The following is a 27,565-nucleotide window of genomic DNA, read 5'->3' as shown; positions in this document are numbered from 1 at the left end:
ATGCCATACAGACCTGGGGCTCTGCACTGCTCAGTGAACATACACTAAAGTGATTATACAGGCAAGACAACCAGGTACCTATGGATTAACAGGCACTTAAGAAATGAGGAACAATTTATATGCGATTTTTTGTGGATCTGAGACTCTTAAACTGCAGCTCAGGTGAAACTGAAGAATGTGAATCCCTTTTTTGAATCCAGATCTCCATGTCTTACATTTTCCAAATCTACCTGCAGTGCACAGCAAAGTGACAACTTAGTGCCATAAAAAGCATGAGAAAACTATTTTACAGTAGAGAAATACTGCAGTGAGCCTGAAAGTGAATTAAAAAAAAAACCCAAAAAGCCCAAAACAAGTGAGAAGAGTAAGTCTGGGAAAGGAATAACTTTCTGAAGGAAGCTTTTGCAAAGCAAAACAACATGAGTGAATTGCAGTTTGCCAAAGTAGCTTAAAGCCTCCTTAAAGAAGTAAAAGTCTGTCAGTGAGAGAGCATTTCCCTACAACTCTGATCATCAAGTTTAAAGCTCTAGGGCTGTCACAAAAAGGAGCACAAGTCCTTACACCACAAACAGAGACGTTTTTAACTTGAGCTACATAACAGGCTTGCTTTTCAGTTACAAGGTGTTTCACTCTGTTGCACAGAGTCTCACTTTTAACTACCAGAGAAGTACTTTTACAGAGCTTGCTAGTTTAACTTGTGATCAGCCTTTTAGCCATGAGCTACTGTCTCAGCTCTCATCCTTGCCTCCTTGTTTAACTCCTTAATTGCCACTGTACTCAAGTCAAAGCAAGTTGGCATGTACAAACACTTGCTATTTGAAGACTTCCATTCCACCTGATCTTTCAATCCATCTATGAAGTCCAGCTTTGAGGCCATTCTCCAGTATCCTACCACAGGCAGGGAGTTCTCCTTTTACCCCATGGGAGTTCTCACTTTCACTGGGATAACATGAGGGCTTGGGTTGTCCTCAAGGTCACTGGGGTTTCTAAAAGGATAGTCAGGGATCTAGAGGGATTTACCAGCAGCCTGACAATCAGTGATTTTGGTGCAGGTCAGACTACTGGATGGTTCTGAAAATCCCAGTTCAAGCCTGTTTCCAACTGTATGCACCTAAATCTCTTTAAAACAGGACTGCATAAGAGTTACAGTGAGGTCATTTAAGGAGATCAAGTAAGCTTCAAGTGGCATATGGCTATAAAAACAACAAAAGCAGCTGTGAAATGATAACAGCTTTGGATGTGAACTACAACAGTTAGGATGCTTTTAAAATGCCCTTTTAGACAAGATAAAGATTAATAAAACAGCAGCAATAAACACCGTCAAAGAGTTCTATTCTAAGTAGAAATCTGTGACCAGAACTTAAGAAGTCACAACAATTAACTTTTTCTTCAAAAGAACGAATTGTACACTATTTTTCTTTTATGTAGATGCTGCTAAAGAAATAGTTTGGACTGAATTTTAAAGGAAGCATCAAATCACAAGCTGGACAGAGAAACTCTGTGCTGATGAGGTTGTAATCTATGTTCAGGAAAAACAGCTCTGGTTATCTAATATTTCTCATAGTCAATGGAATCTTTGGGTTCTACAAATAATGTACAGTGAATTTTGGACAAAACCTGGGTTTCCAGAATAGTCCCTACAACCTCCAGGAGCCAGTCCTCAGGTCTTCCTCTTTGAATGATGACTCCTACTACTGTTCAAGAATTCCCTTCCCTACCTTCCCCACCTCAGCACCCTTTTCTCTCCGTGTACTCTGGGCTGCTGGGCGAGCAGGGAGAGGAGCAGCTAGAGCAGAGCTGCTCTCAAGCAGAGGAGAAGTGAGATGGAGGAGTGGGCACGACAAACCTGAAGGTGTAAGGGACAAGGGAGACACAAGTGAGGGCACAGGGATGCTGCCAGGCCCAGCAACAGCTGCTACCACACATCTTGGCCTCCCATAAATAAATGAAAATGAAATACAGCATTTTAGCAATTAATTACAGTATGGTCAGCAACAACAAATCACACTACTAAATTATTATAAGAGATTTGTGATGTAACTATTTTAGAATGCCTTTATTTTTCCTTAACACTCATTTTTCAGATTTAAAAAATTAGTTTTGTTGTAACAACTCAGCCATTTTAAACTTCTTGGATTTTCCCTAACAAAGATGACAGTTTTGAAGCTTTAAATTTTCAGGTGAATATAAGTCAATCCAAGTTTGGAAATAAAATTTAGGAAAATGTCTTTTAATGTCTGAGAGTTACATAAGTAGCCTTTTCAAAAAGTTTCACCTAATCTGGGAGTAAATTCCACCCATTTCCTTCATTTGTCTACCAGAATCTGCTTTCAGCTGCTTCCACTCTCCCTACTGCAACATTTATGTCCATTTAGCTTTTCTTTGTGTTTACATAAAATTCCTAATTATTTTGCCATGAAATTTAAATTCTCTTCTTCATCAACATGGAAGGTCTCAGATTTTGATAATGCAATAAACTTGGAGGAGAAACCCCCAAAGTTCAGAAAAATGCCCCCTGTGGTCTTACCAGCTACAACTAATGAAGCCTTCCTCCACTGCTGATCACTGCTGCTCTGTTCTGCACATACTGCTGTTTGTACAGTTACATTGCAAAGTAGAAATGATTTATTTATTTAAGGTCAGAGACACTATATTTTTATAGAGGGTTGAGGTTTTTGCTTAGTTGTTTTTCTAAAACCAGAAACCTTTTAGTTGACTGGTTTGCAGTTTAATCTCAGAAGCTGTTGTAGCAGTGCAATTGAAAAGGCAATGAACTCCTGCACTGAAATGAATGTCTGGGGGCAGAGAGAGGTGGGAATGTCTAATCTGGCTTCCTTCCCAGAACTGACATGACACAAATATGTTGTTTTCAGTGAAGCAAATGCTGAGCCTCTAGGTAAATATTCGTATTTATTTTGGGTAAAAGGGTAATTTCTAGTCAGGCTAAGTGTCTACTGAAGTGTGTAATAATTAAAAGAAGGCTTAAAAAGATAGAAAAGTTAAACTTTTTTTCCCATAAAACACTGCTCTTACCAGTCATCAGCTTGACTTGAAACAAACTTCAGGGATCTCAGCAATAATAACTCAAGTTTATCAGAGGCCACAAATCCCAGTTCTTCATGGGATGTAGAAAACTGCAGCATTTTTCAGAAATATCGAGCTATAATAGCTTTAATTTTCAGAAAAATATTTAAGACTGAATTTTTTAACATTTTGACAGCTAAAAACCATAGGTTTAAAAGTTGTTTTGAAATAAATTTTTTTTGAGATTTTTTTTTGAGATTTTTTTTCAGCTATCATGCATGATCTACGTAATTCAAAATACAGCCACAGATGAACAGTAAGAATTATATTATTATTTATATTTATATTTATATTTATATTTATATTTATATTTATATTTATATTTATATTTATATTTATATTTATATTTATATTTATATTTATATTTATATTAAAAAGTATACACAGTATAGCCTCCTGATATGTATCCAGGTTTGGATAATCTTATTGAGAGAAGTTACAACTTATTCTCCCTTCTTAAAAACCTGGAAACAATAATGAGGCAAACAAACGCTCAAAAATGCATTTAGCATTTCTCCTCAAACTAATCAAAACAGTGCACAAATCATAAAAATCTGAATAACAATGCCATCATTTTGATCAGATAATCAAATACTTAATAATGATTTGTAATTTTGGTTTTGTAAAGATACACAAAATTACATTTTCCCACTAACTAATTCTGTGTGGAACAAAACATCAAATACCACAAAGGCTACAAGTGGAGTCTTTAATGGTTATGTAACATGTTGACACAACTACCCAAAGTGCAATATTGTCAAAATACATAAACCCAGGGGTTCCCCTGTCTTCTCTATACAATCTACAGGTATCTTGTTATCACTTGATTTGAATGAAGCCTCAATCTGATGACACATTCAACTCACTGAAGCTAAAGTGCTCCAATCCATTAAGCTTGGTCTAAAATGCAAGGCAATTATTAATAATTGTTGTTGTTTTTGTTGTATAAAAAATTCCTTTCATTTGGCTTGTGTGTAATGACAATGCATCATGCCACTTCCATTTCTATTTCTCTTATTTCACTTACTTGAATCTGTCAGGATGCACAGAATTGAAAACAGACTTTGTTTTTTAACAGGCCTGCTTCTCCTGCACTTGTGTCTGCTATCAATTTCTAACAAAATTAACACTTTAATGAAAAGTTATGAAATAAAAGAATAATTGTAACTTCCTTTAATGATACTTTTGTACCTCTCATACCTAAACTATTGGAATGTTTAAACATCAATTGTTTTTGTCAAAAAACTCCTCCTGAAGTTCATATGAAACCCAGCTCAATTGAAACAAATGATAAACAGGGCACCATTTAACTCTGATTTCCATTTTCCACACAATCTATCTCATTTTTAGTTCAGTCCACTTGCTTCTGTGCCCGAGTATTTAGATTTGACACATAAAATGAACTATTTTCAATTTAATTATTTTCAAAGACCTGATTTATTATATTTTTACCTCTAGGGATGATTTATTTTTCATTATCTGGCTGGTAACATGTCCAACACTAGGTTGGAAATTTCTTCTCTTGGAACCCAACAGCATCATGTTTGCTCTACATTTCTTGGTTGTAATGGGAATCAGATCATCAGTAATTATACAAATATATTATATATTATCCAGAAATATGTCCTTCCATCCAACATCATATCAAACATTAAAATTATAGTTTAAATTCCAGAAATTTACAACATTTCCCCAGAGTGATTGAACTCTCCTGCTCACATTTTCAAACCAATTTTTTGATTCCTTCAATGGCAGATGCATACAGAAAAGTGGTTTCTTAGAAAGTGGATAAAAAGATCCCCTCTGAACAGGAATTCCCAAACGCTGCTCAGGGAACCACATAAATCATAGACTTATTATAAAAGACTTCCAAGATCATCAAGTCCAGCTTTTCTGAAAATTTATTTTAATTGCCAGAGGAATGGCTGGCTGAGCATTTAAGCTCAGGAAATGCTGCAGTGTGGACAGCCATGTGCTGGTGGATGTGCACGCTTGCAGGGGTATGAACTTCAGCTGTCCCACCTATTCCTGGGGCATTTTTTGGGATCACCTGCCTCTCTAGGTTTCCTGAGCCCACTGGAAGCCTTTACTTTATCTGGAGCACTTTAAGAGTCTCTGCCTTCTCTGGCCCCCAAATTTCAGACCTTCTAGCAAATTATTTATCTTAGGGATTTTAATTCATCTTTCAGATTAAATATGAAAGCAGGCAAGGGGGTTAAAAATTAGCAGTGGATCATTAACAGCCACACATAAACATTCTACATACATACATAAACATTCCCATAGAAAACAGAATTAAAATCTATATAATGTGGGCTTATTGATAGTTTCAGTTAGGATCTCTTATTACACATCTATCTGAGCAGCTGATATTGCTCATGAAAATTTGGCATCTTTGTCATGCTGGTCTAGCTCCATTACCTTCACTGGAAATAGCTGTGGACTATGCTGAGGAAAAAAGGAGGTCTTCCTGTATCAAAGAGAATTTGTATGGATCAGAAGAAATAAAAGTCTTCTATTCTAACCTAGGATTATTTTAATTTATATTTTATATTTAATTATTTTAATATATAGCTAAACAACCAATTCTCTTTAAACGGATTTCATTCATTATCTATTTCTGGCAAAATCATAAAAGAGAAATAAAAAGGTGGGGATGCCAAAACCAGGAATGCTTGGGCTCAGCCCTGAGTGAGGAAATACAGAAATCCTGAAACCATATAAAGGGAGTCAAGCCAAGATTTTTTTTTGCCTGACAGCCAAGTATTTATGCATTTTCCACCTCAGGTGATGAATCTATAACCTCGAAGTGTAGCACAGTGTAACCATATTGTATTTCCACACAACAAAAATCTTTGAACTTAGGCTGAACTCTGTTCAGGAGTTTTCTACTGAGAAAAGAAACTCCATTTGCATCGATTCTCCTAGCAGCTATTCTCTTCAGAGCAGTGGGTTGTGCATTCTTGGTAGGCCTAGAGAGATAACATTTTCCTACACGGTGTTTACATAAACAGAATGAGCTGCAAATTTCCAAGACCACTGATGATTTCTTAATGAACTCACCTTCAAAACACAGCTTTTACAGGTAGCAATGGTTCCAATAATTCCATGTCAGCTGTTTATCAGAATATTTTATATTTAAATATGACAAGTTGAAGTCATTTCCCCTCTAAGATCAGACACAAAATGCTGACAATTTTCTTATGTGAAACCAAACCGGCTCCTGAATAACATCTACAGCAATGACTGAAATTGAAGCAATGAAAATCATTGGTTTTAACTGAAATTATATTAATACCAAAACATTCAATCTATATAAATAATTTAAATTTGATTTTGATTTATACATTTTAATAACCTTTCCAAAAGAAAAGTTGACTCTTTTTGGGTATAATTTGATATTTTCCTCTGCTGCATAGAATGCATACATATGAATTTAACTCAGTGGTTTTGTATAATAACTTAATGTTTATTTCTAATGTGTAACAATATTATCTTAAAAAATAAATAGGAAAATATCTTCAAATTCATTTAAGGATGGGGTTTCTTAAGTTTATATGTATCAATAATATTTGGATAGAAAATGGAATCTGCTTAAGATAAAATCAGCAATCTGAAGTTTTATTTGTTAAATAAATTTGTTTTAGATATATCTGGTTCCTTAGAAACTTTAAGCATTAATAAACTAATTTTCAGTACAAATGTAATTTAAGTAACATGAGTATTTTTCTGTATTTAGTGATTTAAATACATTACTTCATTCTTCCAGGACTTTAGGACACAGATTGGAAGATGCAGGGGAATAGTTGTTGCTTTTTTCTATTCTCCCAACTGGATTTTAATTTCGCGATGAATTAATTATAAACTACCTGAAAAAAACCCAGAACACTAAAATATTCACATGCATGGGGAAGGCAGTGTCTGTATCAACAGCTGGCTTAATATTTCAACAAACTAATTCCAGAAAATAACTTTGGCAGAATATCTAGGCTGTTCTTACTATTTTCAAAGTAAAATTGTTTTAATTGTTTGCAGCAAATACAGTCATTATATAGATTGCTTTCAATTTGATGTGTATATAACACTTTTTTTTTTTTAACTACTAAATACATGTTTAGAAAGTCAATTAAGATGAAAACAGATGTCTTTTTTTATCTACCCTCGAATGAGAAGTACAACATCTGACTGTTGTACCCTTAAATCTTGGAGGGAAATCCAAAAGCAGTTACATTATGAACTGTGACAAACCCATTGGTCAAAAATTAAATCCATGAAGTGCAATAATTAATGTCTTGTATTTACATAGGTAGTCTTTCATATCAAAGAATCCTGAAGCACTTTGAAGATAAATCTGAAATATATCTTCACAAACCTTGAGATTCATGCAAGAGCTTAAAGAAATCCTGTAAAAAATAGCCACTTATCCAGCATCTCTTTTTCACCACAAAATGATCAGCTACTTGTTCAACAATTCTGAAAAGCAAATTCAAAAGCTCTCTTCCACTAGTAGCACAGGAAATTAAAAGCATCTCACAAATTACTCCAGTCCCTGCTATAATTTAAAAGTCTCTCTGGGGCCACCTGACATACCCTTCTTTGATCTCCCCTTCCCCTTGTAAACCACGTAGCCCTTAGTCCTCAAATTATAGACATACAGCTTTTCCATCTCCTGTCTCTGCAATGGTGGCTGATGCATTGATTCTCTGCCTTATGGCATTGTCAGCTTTATATTGATCCTATTACACAATGACTAACAAAAGGTTCAGTGGAAAGATATTTCTCTATTTGTGTGTGATGACTCCACTGAACCTGTAGATTGAAAAGTTCTGACTGATTGGTGGGGATCCTTACCATTCATCTGCTTACCTTGCATCTGCTTCTTTTACAAAGTAAAGTGAGTCAGAGATTCATGGATTTTATAATCTATCAGTGAACAGATGGGTTCTAATACATATTGTTCTTGCACAGGACTCTATTAGGCTGTACACACAGAGCAGTTGTCACTGTCCTTTGCTCTGTCCATCAGGTCTAGCAGCTCATCTCCTGCAGTGGACAAACACCTCATCATACATCAAACACCTCAGATAATTACACAGTAAACAAAATTCTCTTTCAGACCCCTGCAGCAGCTGAAATCTGCTTACAGTTGTCTCACTAATTCTAATGGCACTGTAGACTTTAGTCAGGATGGTTTTCAACTTATTACTGTCTGAATATAAAGTTTAGGATGGTCATGGCTTCACACTCACCTGCAGCCACACACCACCCACTCACTCCTCTCCAGCAGGACTGGGGAGAGAACACAAAGGGTAAAAGCCTGTGGTAAAGAGATAAAGACAGCTTAATGGGGAAAGCAAAAGCTGCACACACAAGCAAAGCACAACAACGAATTAATTCTGCAGGTAAGTGTTCAGCCATGTCCAGGAGGGTAGGGCCCCATCACATGTAATGGTGACTTGGTAGCACAAACACTGCAACTCCAAATGTTCCCTCCTTCCTTAATCCACTTTATCTACAGAGCATGATGTCCCATGGTCTGGAATATCCCTTGGGTCACTTTGGATCACCTGTCCTGGCTGTCTCCTCCCTCCCTTCCATGCACCCCCAGACTCCTCACCAGTGTGTCAGTGCAAAAAGCAGAAAGGCCTTGGCTCTGTGCAAGCCCTGCTCAGCAACAACAAAAACATCTCTCTGTTATCAGCTCTGTGTTCAGCACAAATCCAAAACACAGCCCCATACCAGCCACTGTGAAGTAAATTAACTCTACCCCAGCCCAAACCAGCACAAGGCTCCACAGTGCCTTGCTATTCCTTTAGAAAGAAGAAGGGGAAGAGAAGCAAGACACTCTCCTGGTATCACCTGCTAAGCAACAAGCACATTTGCAGTTCTCGTGCACTTAGTGCATGTGATTGCTCCAGATAGGTACTTCTTCTTCCCTACAGTCTGCAAAAAAATATGCCTTTGGGATTAAAAAAAAGCAAAACCAAAATAACTTAAGATTTCTTTTATTTATTTTTAAAATTCCACTGAGGTACTTAATAACATTAGGCCCTTACAAAGTAAAGATTCAAGTTTTTGAAGGAATTTTAGCAGAGCTGTGACAAAACTGACCAAACACAACCACCAATCGTTAGGCTTTCTGTATTTCTGCCTAACATTTGGCATGATCCCACATTTCCCCAAAACCCTGTGGGCTCAGGACTAATGGAACAGTTACAAATACCTTTTTTGAGTCTTGCAGTGATGAACCAAATGTTATCTTGCTTTTTAGTATTTGACTTTCCATCTCAGGTCAGTGCTCTAACATCAGTCAGACTCAAGAGAGTAACTGGAAGTGACATAATTTTCAAAATATACCCTGCAGCACAATGAAAATGATGTAGTTAAATAAAAACAAACAGTTTTCTGGGTAATTGGGAGCTGAACTTATTTATTATAAATTGAATGACTCCACAGAACTACTACAATTCCACTTTTGAGCATAACTAGCAAATACAAAGGCATCATTGCAGGGTGCTATGTATTCACTTCTCAGGGTAAGCTGGTATCACCAAAAGACTCTCAAAGGAACTCCAGACTTTGTTTCCCACCTTGACCTACCCAGTTGCTGACATTCTATTTAATACCAGGGTAGAAGTTGTACTGCCAAGGAACTTTTTGTCAAATGATAATAATGGAACAAAAGAGTAGTTACCAGTCAAATGAAACTACTGGCAAAATCATGACAGTTCTGTGCCATGGAATATTTTAATATAAACACCAAGCTATTTACAAAAAGCTAACAATGAACTAATGACACAATGGAGAAGGAATGTAATGTTGAGGTATTAAGCAACCATTTAAGAGCAGGCTCCTGTATCATGCCAAACTTTTCATTTGCAAAGATTATTTTTCCTCAAAGTAGTTTGATCTGTCTCTCAACAATGTCTCTTTCTCCCCTTGCTAGGCTGCTGCTTTCTAATGACTTCTGTTCTGACCACAGCATGTTTTTGCCTAATTCTTGAATATTTTCCCAGTAGTGCTGCCATCCCCAGCATTCCATTCACATGTAACAAAGACATCCCAAAATATCTTGTGTTGGATCTTTCTAGAAAATACTGCAATAGTTGGCTTTGGATGAGAAGATTTTTCCTGTCCATTAAGAGAAATCAGAGAGTTCTCCATGTGAGGCTGTATTTGTATTGGCTGTATTTAATATAGGTCCTATTTAGACCTCCTGATTTCAGCCAAGTAAATTTCATACAACTTTATACAGACAACTTTATGCATACAACTTTAAGACACCTGGTATTTTTTACACAAATGATACAGAATTAAAAACACGGATAGGTAGGCAGGATCTCTAACCAAAACACAGATTCCATTTTTCTCAACACCAGTGCACGTGTTAGCTCTGATATTTAAGATCCCCTTTGCAGTTAGTATACTGATTTAGTAGTAGTAATTAGTAGTTCTGATTTAACTATGTGCAAATGACATTGAGATCCAGCCTGAAAACCAGAAATATTCTAGTCCCATTCATAGGGAATACCCAGGGAAAATAATCTGTCATAAAGGAATGAGAAAGATTTCTGGATTAGGGTACAAAAAGAATTCTGTGCTTCAGTAGTTAAATGGTTTCTAACAGAAATATGCTATGGCAATTTCATTATAACAGTTCAAGATTTTCTCTAAACATTTTTCTTGCTGTTGTAGCTACACCATTACTATGAAGACACTTAAGAGCCTGGTGTGAATAGGCTACAATGCAGACTATTGCATGCTACCTTTTTTTAAATTTTTCTAAGATTAAAAAAGGCAAATTTACCATCCGTCCTTTAATGTTTTTTGATCAAATTCAGATATGGTGTGTGCAGTTTGAACTGTATCTTTTGAGAAAATGTTAGTTTCATTTCCTACTGATACCGGGTTTAGAAAGATACCAGATTGAATTGTGAAATAAACCTCCACATTCAGCAGATGAGGGAGAGAAAAATAGAATAGGCACCAGCTGAAATCCAGTGACAGATATAAAATAGAAGGACTAAACCTTTTGATCAGCAGGTTTTTTTGCTGGGGAAAAAAAAAAAAAAAAAAAAGTGTGAGAACCTCCTAAAATTTTTTTATTGGTTTCCAATGTTTCTCAGAGTTACATGGTTCATCTCAATGAGGGCCTGCTTTAGCGAGTGACAGTGTTTATAGCCAGACAAAAGGTGACAGGACCACAGAAGCACAACCATGTGGGTCAGAAAATTATTCACTCTTTACTTGCCCTGCATATATTTATCTCTGTATGAACAATATCTGATTTCAATGATGAAAAAGGACATGCATTTGAGGCTCACACCAGTATTCATTCCATAAGGAACTAAACTTGGTTTTGGTGCCAGCAGCTGCCTACTTCAAGAAACTCTTAAGACTTACGTAATCCTGTCATATTTCTTCTTTTCAAAGGGGAAAAAAAACACCCAACATATTCATAAGTTCACCACACTGTGTCAAAAGCATAATAAATCAATCTTATTCTCCCCCCTCTTTGTTAGCCACACTTAACCAGTCATAGCACAAAAATATTGCCATGGCAACACACAGTGATAGCAACAACAAATAGCAAAGACATGGAGAGAACATCATTTATGTACAGTCCAGAGGCTTTTACTTACTTGAAACATTGCAGAGAGGTTGTGAATAACAAATTAAAATTAGCAAATTTGAAATAGCAGAAGAGAGAAAAATAACTCGGGGATCTTTTCAAAGAACACTCTTCTCAGACTCTTTCCATCTTTATGCACTTCTAACCCCATTTCTCTCAGTCTCCCCTACTGTGGAATGCAGAAACTTTCTGTATCTGCCACCTGGTATGTAAATCAAGAGTGTTCAGGATGTTGTATACTTTCCAAAAAACTGGAAATGCATTTAGTTGTGAAACTGTAACATCTAGGTGAGAAAATCATGCCTGCAGAAAGCAACATAGTAACTGATATTTTTATGTAGAAAACAGATCTGCCCAGAGCTGATATGCTAGAGGGCAGGGCAAATTCTAGTGAGATTTATCCGTTTTATAACCCAAATGTAACACAGACAACCAATTTCTGAAAAGCCATGATGGCAGCTTGGAAGATTGCTTTCACTGTTGCTATTCACTGAAAGAAAACCAGATGTTTGATCTTAATGAAGATCTTCTGAAATCAGACAGGTCTTAATGGTATAAAAATAGCAGAAGAGCAAAAAAAAAGGGAGGAAAAAATTCAAAGATTGCTACAGAGCTTTATCAGGAACTATCTCCAGCCAGGGTGTAGATGTCCAGAGGTGACACAGACACTGGAAGCATCAGGGTAGCACAAGATAACAAACCAGTACATTCGGATGTCTCGGTAGGGATTTCAGGACAGCAAAGCGCTGTTTGTGTTAGGAATGTAATACCCTGCACACCTGATATCTCTCAGCACAGATTGCTGAATGACTGTGGGGCCTGCAAGGGTCAATTTGGCACAGAGGCCTTTGTAGGAATATTAATTGCAGTGGTGGTTTCTATGTAAGTCAACAATCTCATTGCTGTCACTGAATAAAAATAAGGTAATGCCCAAAGTATTCCAATAACTAACAGACTGGAACCTGTTCTGTTGTCATTCCCATTATTTTTACAACTCTAACACTTTCAGGATATAAAATACTCTGTTTTAACCAAGGAAGATCACAAAAAAATTTCTTCTTATTAGTCTTGGATCTGAACATCAATACAGAAGAAACATCTGACACCAAAGCCAAGCGTACTACTTAGGGATATTCAGAAGTCATGCAGTTCCCAAAACCAACAGAAATCTTTCTCCCTCTCTCACTTATTTGCTTGCTATGGGGAATAATGATTTCTCAGTGGGTGGAATTGTGATGTTTGATTTGGCAATGCAGTGGAAGCATCACACTGCTTATAATGAAGGCCCAAAGTGCTGTTTCTATTATTGGTAGCTGGTTATGTCACCAGAATGTTCTCACATGTCAGAAGCAGGTGTCCCCACTGCTGATTATAAATAAAATCATTAACAGTCAGAATTTGGATTTAAAATGAAAGAGGCAGCAAGTGACTAACTCTTGCACCTCCAAATAACAACAGAATGTATCTGAGATCACTGGGCTGTGAAAAGTAAGTGAAAGTTCTATGAGAACTAGAGGGAGGAGAAACCAAACTTGCATACAAAAAATATAGCTGTGGGAATGAAAAAGAAAGGCAGGAACGAGAAATCTGAGAGGGGAGCTTGAATGGAGAACAAAGGATTACTTCAATTCCTTCAGTACAAAGTTAAAAGTAATACAGAGACTGAGTGAATTCCAGATCCTTGAAAATCAAATGCAGTTCCTAAAATACAATCCCAGATGGTTGACTGGTGTAAATAAATGCAACTTCATTGGCCCAGAGGGAGCAGGATCAATGTTTACCAGCTGAGGTTTTGGCAGATCCACCTTCTGAGGTTCAATCAACACTCACAGGTTCTCCGGTCAGAGAACAGAGATTTGTAAGATTCACTCCCAACCTACTGTGATGACAAATAGATATTTGTGAGGTAATGAGGAGATCACTGCTCACCACAATCATTCTTCACTTCATTTTTCATGCTAGAAAATTCTACATATTAATATCACCAAACCCATATTTTGGCAGACTCTGAGGATTTCCACTGAATCTTGCCTGCCAGCTTTTTTCTATGGCTTACCAAATAAGTTATGAACTGCAGAATAAATTTCAGGTAATTATTGGCCTCAAAAAAGTAGAGTTGATTTGAATTCTTTTAAAGAAAATATGATCTGCATCAACAGGTCTATAATAAGACATCTTCTCAATGCATTAATATCAGAGATCTGTCTTTTGTGTCTCGTCTGTAGGTCTAATGTTGGCTTGGAGTAACAATTATGAGCAGAAAGGGTGTATTTCAATCTCACACATTGATTTAGCCCTTGGACTGTGCCCTAAGAATGCACTGTTCTAGTGAATGACATCTGTGCAACTGTGCACAATGTACATGCAACTGAATAAATACCACTGAGTTCTGTCAAATCAGCAACAATTCATTAGGAACAACAAGGAGCAATGAATTCTGAACTTAGACACTGAAAGCATCAAGTCCTGTGGCATTGTTAGCCAGGCCTTATGTGCTCAGAGAAGCCTAACAACCTGATCAAGGATGTGATGGATGACAGAGTGCTATCAGGATCAACTCTCTGCTAGTTCCCACCAGCACATCTGATTATTGCAGGGAAATCACTCTGTGTAACATATTTCTCTACATGGTGTTTATTCCTCTAACTTCAGATTTGTAGACAAAGTGAACACAGGGAGTGGAAAATGGGGAAAATAAGAACTATTATGTATAACAGGTGAAGAGAGATGAGAGTAGAGGCACTTTTAGCCCCTAAAGATAGTTGTTTATTTCACTTTCTTTTCTCCATCATCACCAATAAAAATGTATTTCTTGAAGAGAAGTGAGGAACATGTAGGGAAGATAGCAAACCAGTGCAAGCTTTCTCCATGACAATGCTTCCAGGTAATGAAATATGACACTAATTTTAATTCAAGGCATAAGTCACAATAACCAGAACACATACTTGACACCTGAAAAAATTCCGAAGCCGAGAAAAATATTTGCAATGATATTTACAGTAGGAAGTAGAAACATTTGGTTAAATAAAAATTTTGCTGGAGATAGTTGCAGATGGATTATTCTGGAACCAAACTATTTTTTTAAGCAAACATCACAGCTGTAGTACTTTACCATAAGCAAACCACAGTCATTTAAAACATCTAGTACAGACAGCAATGTGAATTGAATACTAGCAACATCTGGTTGGAGACATTGTGTTTCCATAGTTATTCCTAGTCAGGCTTTTTTAGTATCTTGAGCAGGTATTTTTTAGTATCAGTAATTAAATAAATTTAGTATATTTAGTCAGGCTTTTTTAGTATCTTTAGCCATCCCATTTGAAAATCAATGCTCCTTATGTAAGAGGCACAACCTGAACTTCCACTGGAAAATGAAGTTATGCACAACTGTTTGTGGTTTTTCTCCTTGCACAACCTCGGGAAACACATTTTGTACCACTAGGTAGTGTTAAATTGGTCATATCATTAAGTAACATGTGTCTTTGCAACCCTATTTTAAAGCACTATCACCACAGATAAGCTTATAACCTAAAAAATGCATATAACTATCAAAACAAAACACCAAACTTGCTGAGTCTTCTGTTCTGGCTGCTTGAGGGATACTTCAAGTCCTTCATGCCAAAAGCATACTTTTATTTCTCCAAGCCTCCAAGGACACCAAGGAGTGAAGTGTTTCTGGAGACTGAGAAGGGGAAATGCTACCACCCTAAACCTACAATATTTGAATTACTGAAGGCTTTAGAATGAAAGGATACAACACAAGGGAAATACCATCATTAATGAGTCCAGAACTGCTTCATGCACAGCCACATGGAGAGCCTGCAGGATATGGAACGTGTTGCAGCCTCAGCGTGAGCCCCAGGTGTCTTTTGACTAGGAGGAAAATCCCTATCCTTTTGTTTGGCTGTACTTGGGTTTTGGGCAGCACTTGCCTAGGACCATCCTTGTATCTGAGTCGTGTGTAGGGCCTAAATTCTGATCTGGGCCACTTCTCTAGTTAGTGGAATAATGAAAGGAAACAAAGACATGTCACGGGTTTTGTCCAAAATATTGAAGTTGCTTTGGAAGCTCATGCTTTAGCAATCCAGCACAAGCAGTACAAGATATAAAAATGTCACTGATTTTCAGCTAGGAATGTGTAACCTATGGTGCTATAGTTTTGATAATGAAAGCACATTTATATATATTCAAGAATAAGTCAAATGAGATCTCTAATGTCCTTAATAAACCTTACTGATGACTTGCAGGAGACTCTGCAAGCAGGTATTTCAGACATATCATCAGTCTCTATGCTTTGCTGCAAACTCAGGCTTCTTACTGCTTTAATTGAATCATTGAGTTGTTGGTTTGGTTTTTTTCTTAAATACATTAAGTACTTTGCTTTCTCAGGGTGTAAGCATATTCTATGTAGCAGGAATAAAGCTAATTTTTTTTTTGCAAGTTGACAAAATTCCCGTTGTCTTTCTGGTAATAAAAATTGTCTGTCAAAGCTTCTGAAGCCAATTCTGGGTTTGCTCTTTTATGTTATTTTATTTGTGTATACATGCTACTGCCCATCATTATCAGTCACATTAATAAACACACGAGTGTATAATTTACATGCATGCATTTTTAAAGGACTCCATACTAGCATCAAGGATACTCCTTTTGTGGACAGACAAGAAGAGATACTCATAGAGCACATTTTAATATGTTCTAGAACTCACTTTAGAGATGCAACACTATTCTTTCAAAGACAACAACATTGAATTGCAGAAACGTGACTTCCAAATTACCCCAAAGCCCTAAGATGACCCACTAACATGAAGTTCAGTTCAAGACAACCCTAGGAATAGCATGAAAAAACCCAAATGTGGGGCATCCCAACTGTATCTTGGGAGTATTGGAACACTGTAGGGTCTCCAGACCTCCAAAGGTTTGGGCACACACAAACTGTAATAGGCTTTGCAGTAACAAATACTCTCTGGTCAATTTTTGTCCACCTTTTGAAGTAATCTGCAATTCCTGGAGGCCTACCTGGCCTCCAAAGCAAAACAATCCTTTAGAACTGAGATCAGGACCCCCAGAGGGGGCCTCTATCAGCCAATGAAAACAAAATGCAGCTGCAAGTTTGGTTTAGTTATGTTGCCTGGAATGCAGAGCTATTGCCCCAAGCTCTTCAGGAGAAAGAGAAATGGGCAGGCTGACACTTCTCTGCTGCTTCTCAGAGCATTTTCTTCCCTGTGTGGTACTGCCTACCTACCTCTCAGCAAAAGCAACCATTCACACCTATCTGCAAAGAAGAATGATTTAAAGGGAATCAGCTGACAGAAATTCTGGGAATTATAGACCAACGTGGTTTATTAAAGAGTATTCACTTTTCTGCTGCTAATGCTGCAAATAAGAAAAGAAGTATTAAATTTGCATATGGCATCTGATATGTGAAAAGCAGTGGTCTTCCTATTTCTTCCATGTGGTCTTGGAAGAAATAGAAATACCTCTTTTCCTAAAGACCTTAAAACTGCACAGCAGTATTTCTGACTTGTTCCTGAGCTCTGGAGGCAGTCTGCAGCCCAGTGAAGATGGAATAACTATGTTCTAAAGTAACATCAGCAAATTCTTCAAGTGAGCTCTTTAAACTCAAGAGTCTAAAAGAAAAAATTAACTTGTCAGGTGTTTGATTCCAAGCTTTCAAAGTTTTAGTGCATGACAATACTTTCTCATTATTTAAAAAATATTTTATAGTAAAAGAAAGGAGTCCAACGCAATTTCTTTTTTATTTTCACCTGGGATTTGCTCATTATTGGTGTTAGCAAACGTGTAAAGAAGAAATATCCTCGCTGCAGATCCTATATTCTCATCAAAACTATGCAAGTAAAACTTAACCTTTTTGACTGAATCACAGTAAAAATCACAAGAAATTCACTTGCTCTCTTCTTGAATCCTCCTCTAGAATAAGCCTTTTTAGTTTGTTATTTTGTACAGAAACACAACAAAAAACTAATATACCAGGAAAGTATTCCTAACTCATAAATACAACTTTTGGACAAACTGAAATTGTTCTCAGAAGCAGATCTCTCAACAGTTGTTAGGTTGTTTTTTCTTTTTCAAATGCTTCTTCTATTTATCTTTTCTTAATACATTGAAATAAAAGGAACAGATGTTGACATACTTCAGCCAAAATTGAAGTAAATCCTTATGGTCAGGTCTAGCAAGCCAGGAAAGATATCACTACAGTGGAAATGACTCCAAAATGGATAAATGGGCACAGGAGCATATAACACTACACAAAGTCTGCAGGACAATCCTCCTGGTAGTGAACATATCTGACTTCTGTGTACTTTTGTAAAGTAGATCAAAGTAATTTTCATTTCTGTGTTAAGGATGGACACAGAACTGTGTCCTTTCTCCAGGCAGCCTACAGGCCAAGTGCCACCTTGACTTACAGCAATCCAAACCTACAGGATGGCCAGCAGTACTGGCATAAAAACTGGCATCAGTATTTGGCATCTCATGGTAAAATAATGTCAGATCTATAAAGGATGAGGTTTGCTCTGTGACACCTTATTTTAATTGTCTTCACAGCCCAATTCTGCTTCTTTGAAAATGGCTTTGTAAGACTCACTTGGTCTACTCTAGCCCAACATGCCCAGTGTACAACCTCTTCTATCACCCAGTAACTGCCATCAACATGAGCAGAAATCTGCAAGTTAAGCAGGTACTTAATTTCATATATGTGCTGCTCACATCACTGCTGGCAATAAAAGGTTTTGCAGTATCAAATCAGGGCCTCAAAACACAGTCATTTCAGCAGCTGTTCTTTATTACCACCCTGTTGGTTGTTGGCTAATGAGAATGTCAGGAAATTTTTGTCTTATTGTAGAGCCAGTGAAGCAATCCTGAGCAACATCTTTAAATAATGCTGTCATATGTATAATGCCCTTTTTTTTCAAAGATCGATCATACCTAGAAGTTATTCATTGGAATTTAGTTAGATATCAAGTTTTTTTTTTATATAACAGTAGTACATAGACTGTACTAGTCTAAATACATGTGTCTTAAAACCATAGTTTTGTTACTTAGCACAGTAGAATCGAAGACATTCAATATGTGGAACAATGTAAATCTATAGAAGATGCTCTGAGATGACTCTGCTTAAACAGGGATGTTGACCATGAGACCCACTGTGGTCCCTTCCAATCTGACCCATTCTGTGATTCTCATATTAATAAAAAAGGCAGAGAGAAAAGCAGCACCATTATGCAGATTAAAAGGAGGCAAAAGAAAAATCTTGGGGTTTTTTATGCTAAACCTGACTGATTCTACATAAGAATCATTAGATTGTTTTCATCTGGTTGTTTATGCCATGCTATTTCAACAATATGTACCTGAATAGCAAAAAAAAAAAAAAAAGAAGTATTGGAAATATTTAAGCAGGAAGGCTCAAAGCTGTGTCTAAAAAGACAAAAAAGTCTTTATTTTTTTCCTAAATGATAGCATTTAAAGGTCCACAGAATATGAATGATGTCTGGCTGTCTGCTACAAGCTGTTTCTTGGCACTGAAATCATGGAAATAGCTTTCCTATACAAACCCTACAGTGAAAGGCTGAAAACAACTTTTATTAGAAGCAGTTCAAGCCTCTAAATGTGTTTTTATGTATAGGATAATTAGAGGTCAGTTAGTTACTGGTGTCTCCCTGCTTTATTTAACCTGCTTTGTGTAGGAAGAACTCTTAGACCAGCAGTAGTCTAAACTATACAAAGATGCACACAATTTATATATTTTACCCAGCCCTACCCAGCTGTGCAGAGTGAATGCTGTGGTACCACTACATTGTTTAGGCAAAAAAGTTGGGAAGTCAAGAAAGAGGCCACTACTGTAGGGCATTTTCTCAACCAAATTTTCTCATTGCTCATTTCTTTCTGGATCAATAAATCAAAAATTACATTAGCAAAGAGATGCATGATCCAGACATGGATATGAAGTCATAAACCCTTTCATCCTAAAGTCACCAGATCTTTCTTTTGAGCTGTGCAAAGACTGGTGCTGTTTTCTCTTTGGTGGCCCAAAGGAAGGGAGTTCATAGTCTCAGACATGAGATTGTTGCCCCTGTCACTACAATGTCAAAAATCCAACTACTGGATGAAAATACAGACTGAACTGGAGCAAACAGTTCAACAAGATGGCCATACAAAGATGGATACTACATGTACTACATGGCAAAAAAATCAGAGGCAGAGAAAATTAGGAATTTCTCTTTTCTCCTCCTCTGCTACCACATTTTTAAAAGACAGACACCAAAGAAATTAGAGCAGAAGCTGTAATTCTGGAAATGACAGCAGGGGCAAGAGCCTCTGTTAAAGATTTTAACAGTTCATAGCTTCACAATGATTTTTACCTTTTATTGGTACCAAGAGATTTACTTGCCTTTGTATTTATCACCTTTCTTTCCCATTCCTTTTTTCAGATATTATTTCTCCATTTGTCAATATGTGTTTGTAGATGATATTTTTATTGCAGTGGATGTGGTTTTGTCTGTTTTAATGGTCTGGCAAAATTCAAAGAGGCTCATGGCACAAAATGAATAGAGCTAATTATCTATTATCTGTAGTATATAACCCTTCTGCATGGAAAGGTCTTACTTCAGCAGCCCATCAGTATGATTGGCTCTATATTGTAGCTTCAGTAGAAAACTCCATAAAGGATTACTAATTAAAGCCAATTCTGTAAAGTAGACTTAAGTGTTGATCCAACACATGAATTAATCACTTATACAAACTTGTTCTGCTGGTTTAACATGTTTTCAAGGTTTTGAAGCTTTGTATTGTCAGCTCATCCCTCAAGCTAGACAGCATCTAGCCAGCATTTTGGCTAATTCAAAAGAAATTCAATCCTTCTGACTTGCCAAGCTGAACTCAAGTTTCTGTGACAAATTAAACAGATTGTAGGTCTAGCATCAAAGAACATGGAACTAGAGTATCAAGTTCCAAATGAAAAGGTAAGGTGCTGGAGACAGCCTTAAAACCCTGGGTTGCCTCTCTGTATTAGAGATCCATGAAGGAAAGCCAGAATTTCAAGGAAATCCACTGAGTAAAATGCATGTCACTATCAAACAGGGTCTTGTATGAGACAATTTGCATATTGTTTTGAAAATAGTAATTATATGAAAAAGACTTTACCAGAATTGCCTTTCATGTGTACATCCACAGATGTGATCATCCTGACAGTGCAGAAATTTCATTTCATAGGCTGGGCTGGCAGAGGTGCAGAATGTCCTTCACTCTGGCACACTTGTGCTCAGATTCTAACTTCCATAACACAACAGCTCAGGGCCCTGCATTTTCCAAATTACTAATGCATAAAGAAGATAAGACTGGAGCATTCTAAATACAAAAATAATAGACCTATCAATAAAATAACTACATACACTACAGGTCTGCAGGCCTTCTTAGAGCCCCTCTTCTAAATCCAGACCTCCCTCCACAGTTTCAGACCTATCTGATTTATCTCTTTCTGCATCCTGCTGCACTCTATGTCATGTGAATGTATAAAACACACTGATACATAAGAACACGCATAAATCTTTTTTATAGAGAAAAATCTCCCCAAAGGCAGCATCCTGTAGACTCTAAATCAATTTATTTTAATCTAATCTTCATCTGTAATGGTTTTCTTGGCTGCAGCCATCAAGGAAACATCCTGGCAGGTGGGAAAGAATGAAAACATATAACATTTGTTTCTAATGGTTCCTTTGCACCATGTAGTTTCTACTTTCCAGTACAGAAATGCCTGCAAATTCCATGAAATATGACTGAGCTTGGAACCAACCTCCAGTGCAAACTCACATCTGCACAGCCGAGAACTCCCTAAAATACAAATATAAAAATGTCAGAATCTTCTTAAAATATCTTTAAAAATCATTGAAGCAAACTTGAAAACTGAACTTTTCTTCCTCAAAGCAAAGCTGAAGTGGAATTTTTCCATATAACCATTTCATCAAATGGAAAGCCTTTTCTATTTCTAAGACTTTTCCTTTCTTCTTCAGTACACAAGTTTCAAGTCACCCAAATTGGTTTTCTATTAGGAACTAAGACCACAAGCCCCTAGGAATCTCCAAGTATTGTCAGATTTTCACTCCCTGTTGCCAAACTTCGTGCCTCACTAATTGCCTGGGGCTACAGTGCTTTGCTTATAGAAACAAATTATTTTCTCGATGGAACAGCAGGATTTGCACCTGCAGAGACTCGGCTTAGGAAGCCTGGCAAGCACTCAAGTGGGCAGCTGGGGAGCCTCTCTGGCCAGCAGTCTGCAGGACAGGTCTCTGGAAAGCCAGGGCGCCTGGCAGCTCACCTGGCAGCTGGCAGGCAGCTCACTGGCAAGGGGGCTGCCCAAAAAACAACACTCCAGGACAGCTTAGTCTATGTATCCCCTAACCTGGCTCCTGCTGAATCAACAGACTGATTAAAAAAAAAAGAAAAAAAGAAAATCTGTACTGTGACATCAACATTAAATAAACTAAGTATATCAGAAAAAAAACTTTTCTGATTTAAAGAAATGCTAGCCACAATTTTCCTAGATCGCTGAGCCCTCAGAAAGAAAATCAGCTCCAGGTTAAGTCAAGGCTTCTCACACATGTTGCACTGTGGAAAATAACAGAGCAGAGCAAGAAGAAATCCCCAGCAGTCCCCTGGTCATGTGTAATGTGATGTCTGCACCACACTGGTCAAGGTTGCTCTGGGGCTTGTTCTGTGAAAGGCCACGGCTGTAATTCACATTCATTCACACACCTCATAAAATTGCAGAGCTGAGTTACTAACAGTGGTAACCACTTATTCTTTTGACCACTAAAACAATAAAAAGTCCGTTTGATTTTAATTTATTAACTGAAAGGAAGTTGGTGGTCACAGATTAGTCCTCTCTGTGAGTCACTGCAGAACCCAAGCAACACTTGGTCTGGCACACAATAGCTGTGCTACAAAACCCTGCTGATGGACAGATAAAGTAGGATAGATAGCAAAATCTGCTTGTTGCTTTAGGTCACAGTCTTCAGAGCCACGGGCAGCTTTCTATCAGAAATCATGCCAAACAGGAATGCACATATCACCACATGAGAAAAAGGTTTCATCTCATCTATTACATCAATAAGTTTGCACCTGGCCCAGTTGTCTTTTTTTTTTTTTTTTTCAAATTGATCTGACTGCTGTATCTGGCAGAAGAGAAACTACTTATGTTTTCACTGACCTTGCTGGTTGGCTTCTTCTCCCAAACCAGACCTGTACAAGGTGTTCTGACTTGAAGAAGCAGCTATTGAATATGGAATTTTCTATCATTTCTCACAGAATCATTGTTAGGTCAAATCTCACACAAAATTAAATGCTGATCAAACAAAAAAGTGCATGAAAAAATATTCAAGACAAAGATAAAATATCTCCATTAGTTCCGTTTTAATTTCTGAAAGTGCTCTTAATAAATATAGGAGCAAGACTACTTAAGTAGTGTTCCCAAAATCATGCTCATTCTCTCTCAATAAAGCAGTAATCTCAACTCAGCTCTAAATGTTATATTCAGCTGCACAGTTGAATTTAGCCCATAAAAAGTGATTGCTGAATTATCAAAATTAAAAACAACAAAATAACAAAACAAATTAAGAAGCAACATCAATAGATAGGATGAAAAATAATCAATAGATAGGATGAAAAATAATAGATCAGGTTTTCCAGTCTCCCTCTCTTCCCTCCCCTCCAAATTGGGTCAACAAGGAATACATGCCAAGAGAATGTGCTTCATTCACATCAAAAAAATCAAAGTTAGCATCAATCATTTTGACCACAAAGTATTGGTCCAGCTACTCCTCAGCCCTCCAAAGCTACCATCTCATGTCTCCTGAAATAAAATGCCTTTTCTCCTAGTACATTAAATAAGAAAAACATATGGGAGAAAACTGACCTCCACATCATAAGAATTAAAAATTAATTTCAAGACACGTGGGTTTAGGTTGCATTGCTGGGTTATATTCACTGCAACAGAAGGCAACATAAACAAGTCACAACACAAACTCTTTTCTTCCATAGGTTGTACCTGAGCAATGCTGCTACAAGTATTGAAAGGAATGAATATAATGGAAAATAATCATTACTATTCAGCAGCTATTGGTATAAATCAGAGTTCTGGATGAAGAAATAGAACTGAAGTAATTTTAAGGAAAGCTTAAGTAAACAAAAATATGTGAAACAAGAATGAAAATTGTCTGGGAGCATTTTAGAATTTATAAGACTTCCAGAACACTGACATTTTCATTGTTTCCATCTCTGTCAAATACCTTGCTCTAGCATAGCTTCTGATTAGAAAGCCAGAATGGGACAATTCCAGATATTTCCACTTCCCAATCCTACCAGACATGATGACTGTTCAACACAGAACTTTCCTGGTTCACGTGGTGTTCTGTGAAATACAGAAGCTCTTTCAAATAATCACACATACACACAGACAAAAAAAAATAAAAAGAAAAGAAAAATGAACATTTACTATTAAGAAATCAACAAAAATTTGAATATTTGAATGCCAAGTTTTCACATCAAAGTTCTTTTGAGATCTCTATAAAATTTTTCCTCTTGAAAATATAATCATATATTATCACTGTAGGCAAGACATTTTTCATGAAAACCAATTCCTATTTTTGACTCTGAAAGAGCTCTGTAGAGAACTTATGAGTAAGGAATGTCTCCTTTCCATACCTCAATCTACTTTTACTTAGAACAGGAAAATTATTGTAAGCCACTTCTTCGGTCACACCTTTTCAATATTATTTATTAACTCAACCTGCCAAGAAACCAATTCCTCATCCTTTCTGGACTTTTCTCCCTTTCTTACTACCTCAGGCAAGGGACATTATTTTGTTTAGTTTTCCATGTGAAATATATATATTTATAAGCCACTAACCTTTATTGGCATAATATTTGGTTTGAACAACTTAACCTATTCTTTTCTTTCTCTTTCACCTCTGACAATTATCTGTTTATTTGAGATTTATAGTGGGCAAACCAATCTAAATTTCAATAAAGGAGCCATAATAATCCCAAATTTACTACCACAACCTAACTGCTACCTAGTTTCTGAATATGTTTCCCATTGTGTCTTGTAACAGTTGAAGAACATATAAAGTATTGAAAAAGCTGTAGTTGTAGACATACTGCAGGCTTGACCTCAGCAGTTTAATTTTAAAGCCATTGCTTTTGAATTTTTCATGCTTAACCAACTTCATTCTTAGGCAATATCATTATAAATTGGGTAGAGTAAGAACTACCATAACTCCATAACAGTAAGAGGTTTTGAAACACTGAATTGATAAGGCACCTTTTTTTTCCCCCTGTAAAATGACTATTAGCTCTTAGATAATGAGAAGAACTTAAAAGAATCTGCAGGATCTTCTTATTTCTTGCTGTTTCTTATATCTAGGGAGATTCTAAGAATTATTAAATATTTTAGTCCCCCACTAACCTCCAAATTGCCTGTAGTACACTCATTTCAGACCATAAGCCAGGTGAAAAACAAGATCGCTTTTAACTACATTGCCAAGTCTTTCACTATAAAGCATCAAATGTAGTCTTTGTAGAGAAAAGTGCTCTCCTGAGTGGCCTAGATATTGGAAAATAGTAGGTACCCAACATTGCAGCTGCCTTTGAAAGTCTCTTACATTTTTCAAGTAACAGGAAGTAAAAAAATGCCTTTTTTCCTTACAAATATATAGTGCAATGTAAAAGGCTGTTTGTCTGCATTCTCACTCAAGGCTAGAGCGGTCATTAAGTCTCCCTGGCTATTAAATACAAAGGCTGGATAATTTCAAACATAACCATATTAAACAAAGGGCTCCTGAATTTTAACTGAGTTCTTAGCACTATGACAATGAAGCAATAAATACTTTCTATTATTTTCATTCCTCAAAGCTACTTTCTTTCTTCCTATGTATCTGTAAGAGAAATGAGAACAAGTTTTTTGCATTTAAACTTTTCCAGATATGTCGGTGTCACAAAGAATGTGTCAGAATCCACGTGCATTTGGAGCTGAGCTATCATCCTCCACTAAGAAAAGGAGTAGATGGGGTTAGAGGTAGCCTGTTTATTTTGCTGGCAATTCATTCCATAGTAAACTAGCTCTATTCACTAGCCCATGAACATCACATACATTTACACTCCCATTTCACGCTGCACTACATCAATCTAACACCATCTCTCAAGGGGAACTGTCTATATGCACTCCAAATGGCTTTTCAGATGAAAAATAAGGGCAACAGCCTTTTATCTCAGGAGACTTGGGTTCAAACCCTTGTTTAGGTCACAAGTTAAAATTAGTTTGGTGCTCTTGTCCTTCCTCACCTTTGTGCTCCTGACACAACTGCCACTCATTCGGGCCCCATCAGGTGTGACTGGCAGTCCTGGCTCCAAGGCAGGCTGCTCATGGCTACAGAGGAAAGGGATGCTGTCTGTAATGTGTATTAACATGGAGGAAAAAAGGGAACCTGAAAGGGGAGGAGAAAAAGAGGGAAGAACTCAGAGTTCTCACCGGTTTTGGCAATATAAAAGGTTAAAAGAGAAACAAGCACATCGAGGCAGAGCTGCATTTCTGACTCCTGACAGTGAAGGGCCTTCTTATGTGCCTTGGTTAGCTCCAGAACATACATAACATCTGCAGTTTCTCACTGCCCACTCACACAACAAGGTGAATGGGTAAAATCATATTTAAAATATCCTTCTGACCACGATTAAAGAACCACAGTTTTCCAGACCTATATATACTGCACCCTGGACAGTCAGAACTACCTGACAAAGAATCGCCACCTCTCAGGAACTGTGCAACAGAAACATGGTCTTGGACTATTTACCTCAGGCTCTCCCTGGCTTCCACCTGTGAAGATCCTCAGTCAGCTAGAAGGAAAGACAGTCTGGAATCTTGTTGCTCCTGCCCAGAGCTGTCCATCCACACTAACAATGAAAGACTTCCTGTACTTTGTTGAACATAGCAGTAAATCAGTGCCATCTGCACAGAACACAGCAGCACCATCTGCATTATAAATGTCTCACTGAAGTTCATGATTGCATTATGCCAATTCAATAGCAAGAAATGTCCAGAAACTCTGCTGTACACCCAAATGCATGTTACTTTTTAGCTTCTCCTACTTTTCACGGTACCAGTTTCCCTAGACATATGGATATATAAAACACCTACATGCAATTATAAGCAAAGTGTGTTTTTCACCTAAATCCGTGTAACAAGCTTATCTTAACAATATCTCCAAAGTGAAGAATTTAACCACAACATAAACCTTAATGTGTTTATTCACAACTATATTCCTGTGAGAAAAAGCAGGCTTATCCCCATATCACAGATGAAAATTGAAGTGCAAGACAGAATGACTTGCCCAAACCTGTACAACAGCAGTTCTGAGACAAAGCACAAATTTAACAAACCAAATTCTAGACTACCTTCTTTTCCACATTTTCTGATGTGGATTCAATTGCATGCAATTCAAAAGCATGCAAAATAAAAAGGAATCTGAGGGCTACAGTGAAGGAAAAGACAATCTCCAAAGAAACAATTTTTATATTTTCTAATCTATCTTATCTCTTATTTATGATGGACATGAATTTTGGAGACCAGGGTATGACAGAAATATGGCATAGATATGATTTTCCCCCAAAATATATTTCCTTCAATAACTGGATTTTATTTCACTTATATTCCCACTCGACCTGCACATATTTAGATATATATATATATAGTTTCCTGAACAGAACTTAGAAAAAGAATGGATGCTTGTCATATTGACTGACACTCAGCTTTGGTAATTCTCCAGTATCTAACCAGCTGATGAC

At 37.0% G+C, this 27,565-nt stretch overlaps 1 protein-coding gene across 3 annotated transcripts in view; it reads right to left on the bottom strand.

Moving 5' to 3' along the window:
- The window catches only part of LOC147651925 (uncharacterized), a 137,505-nt gene that overhangs the window by 45,603 nt on the left and 64,337 nt on the right, over positions 1-27,565 (bottom strand). The window contains exons 1-3 of one of the 3 annotated variants that reach the window (XM_086899380.1): positions 9,308-9,442; positions 8,334-8,401; positions 7,951-8,127 (exon numbers count right to left, since the gene is read on the bottom strand). The exons of 1 other annotated variant lie outside the window; for it this stretch is intronic. In XM_086899380.1, coding sequence (XP_086755506.1) covers positions 7,951-7,957 — 7 coding nt within the window. In that variant the 5' untranslated portion in view covers positions 7,958-8,127; positions 8,334-8,401; positions 9,308-9,442. Of the gene's footprint in view, positions 1-7,950; positions 8,128-8,333; positions 8,402-8,701; positions 8,740-9,307; positions 9,443-27,565 lie in introns of those variants that run through there. One more of the 3 variants, XM_086899379.1, reaches the window with a different exon arrangement.

Source organism: Cyanistes caeruleus, chromosome 8, assembly GCF_971803275.1.
Source record: "Cyanistes caeruleus chromosome 8, bCyaCae1.hap1.1, whole genome shotgun sequence".
Taxonomy (NCBI): Eukaryota; Metazoa; Chordata; class Aves; order Passeriformes; family Paridae; genus Cyanistes; species Cyanistes caeruleus.
Note: the sequence above shows the minus strand (reverse complement) of the source record. Positions and strands in the feature narration are given on the sequence as shown.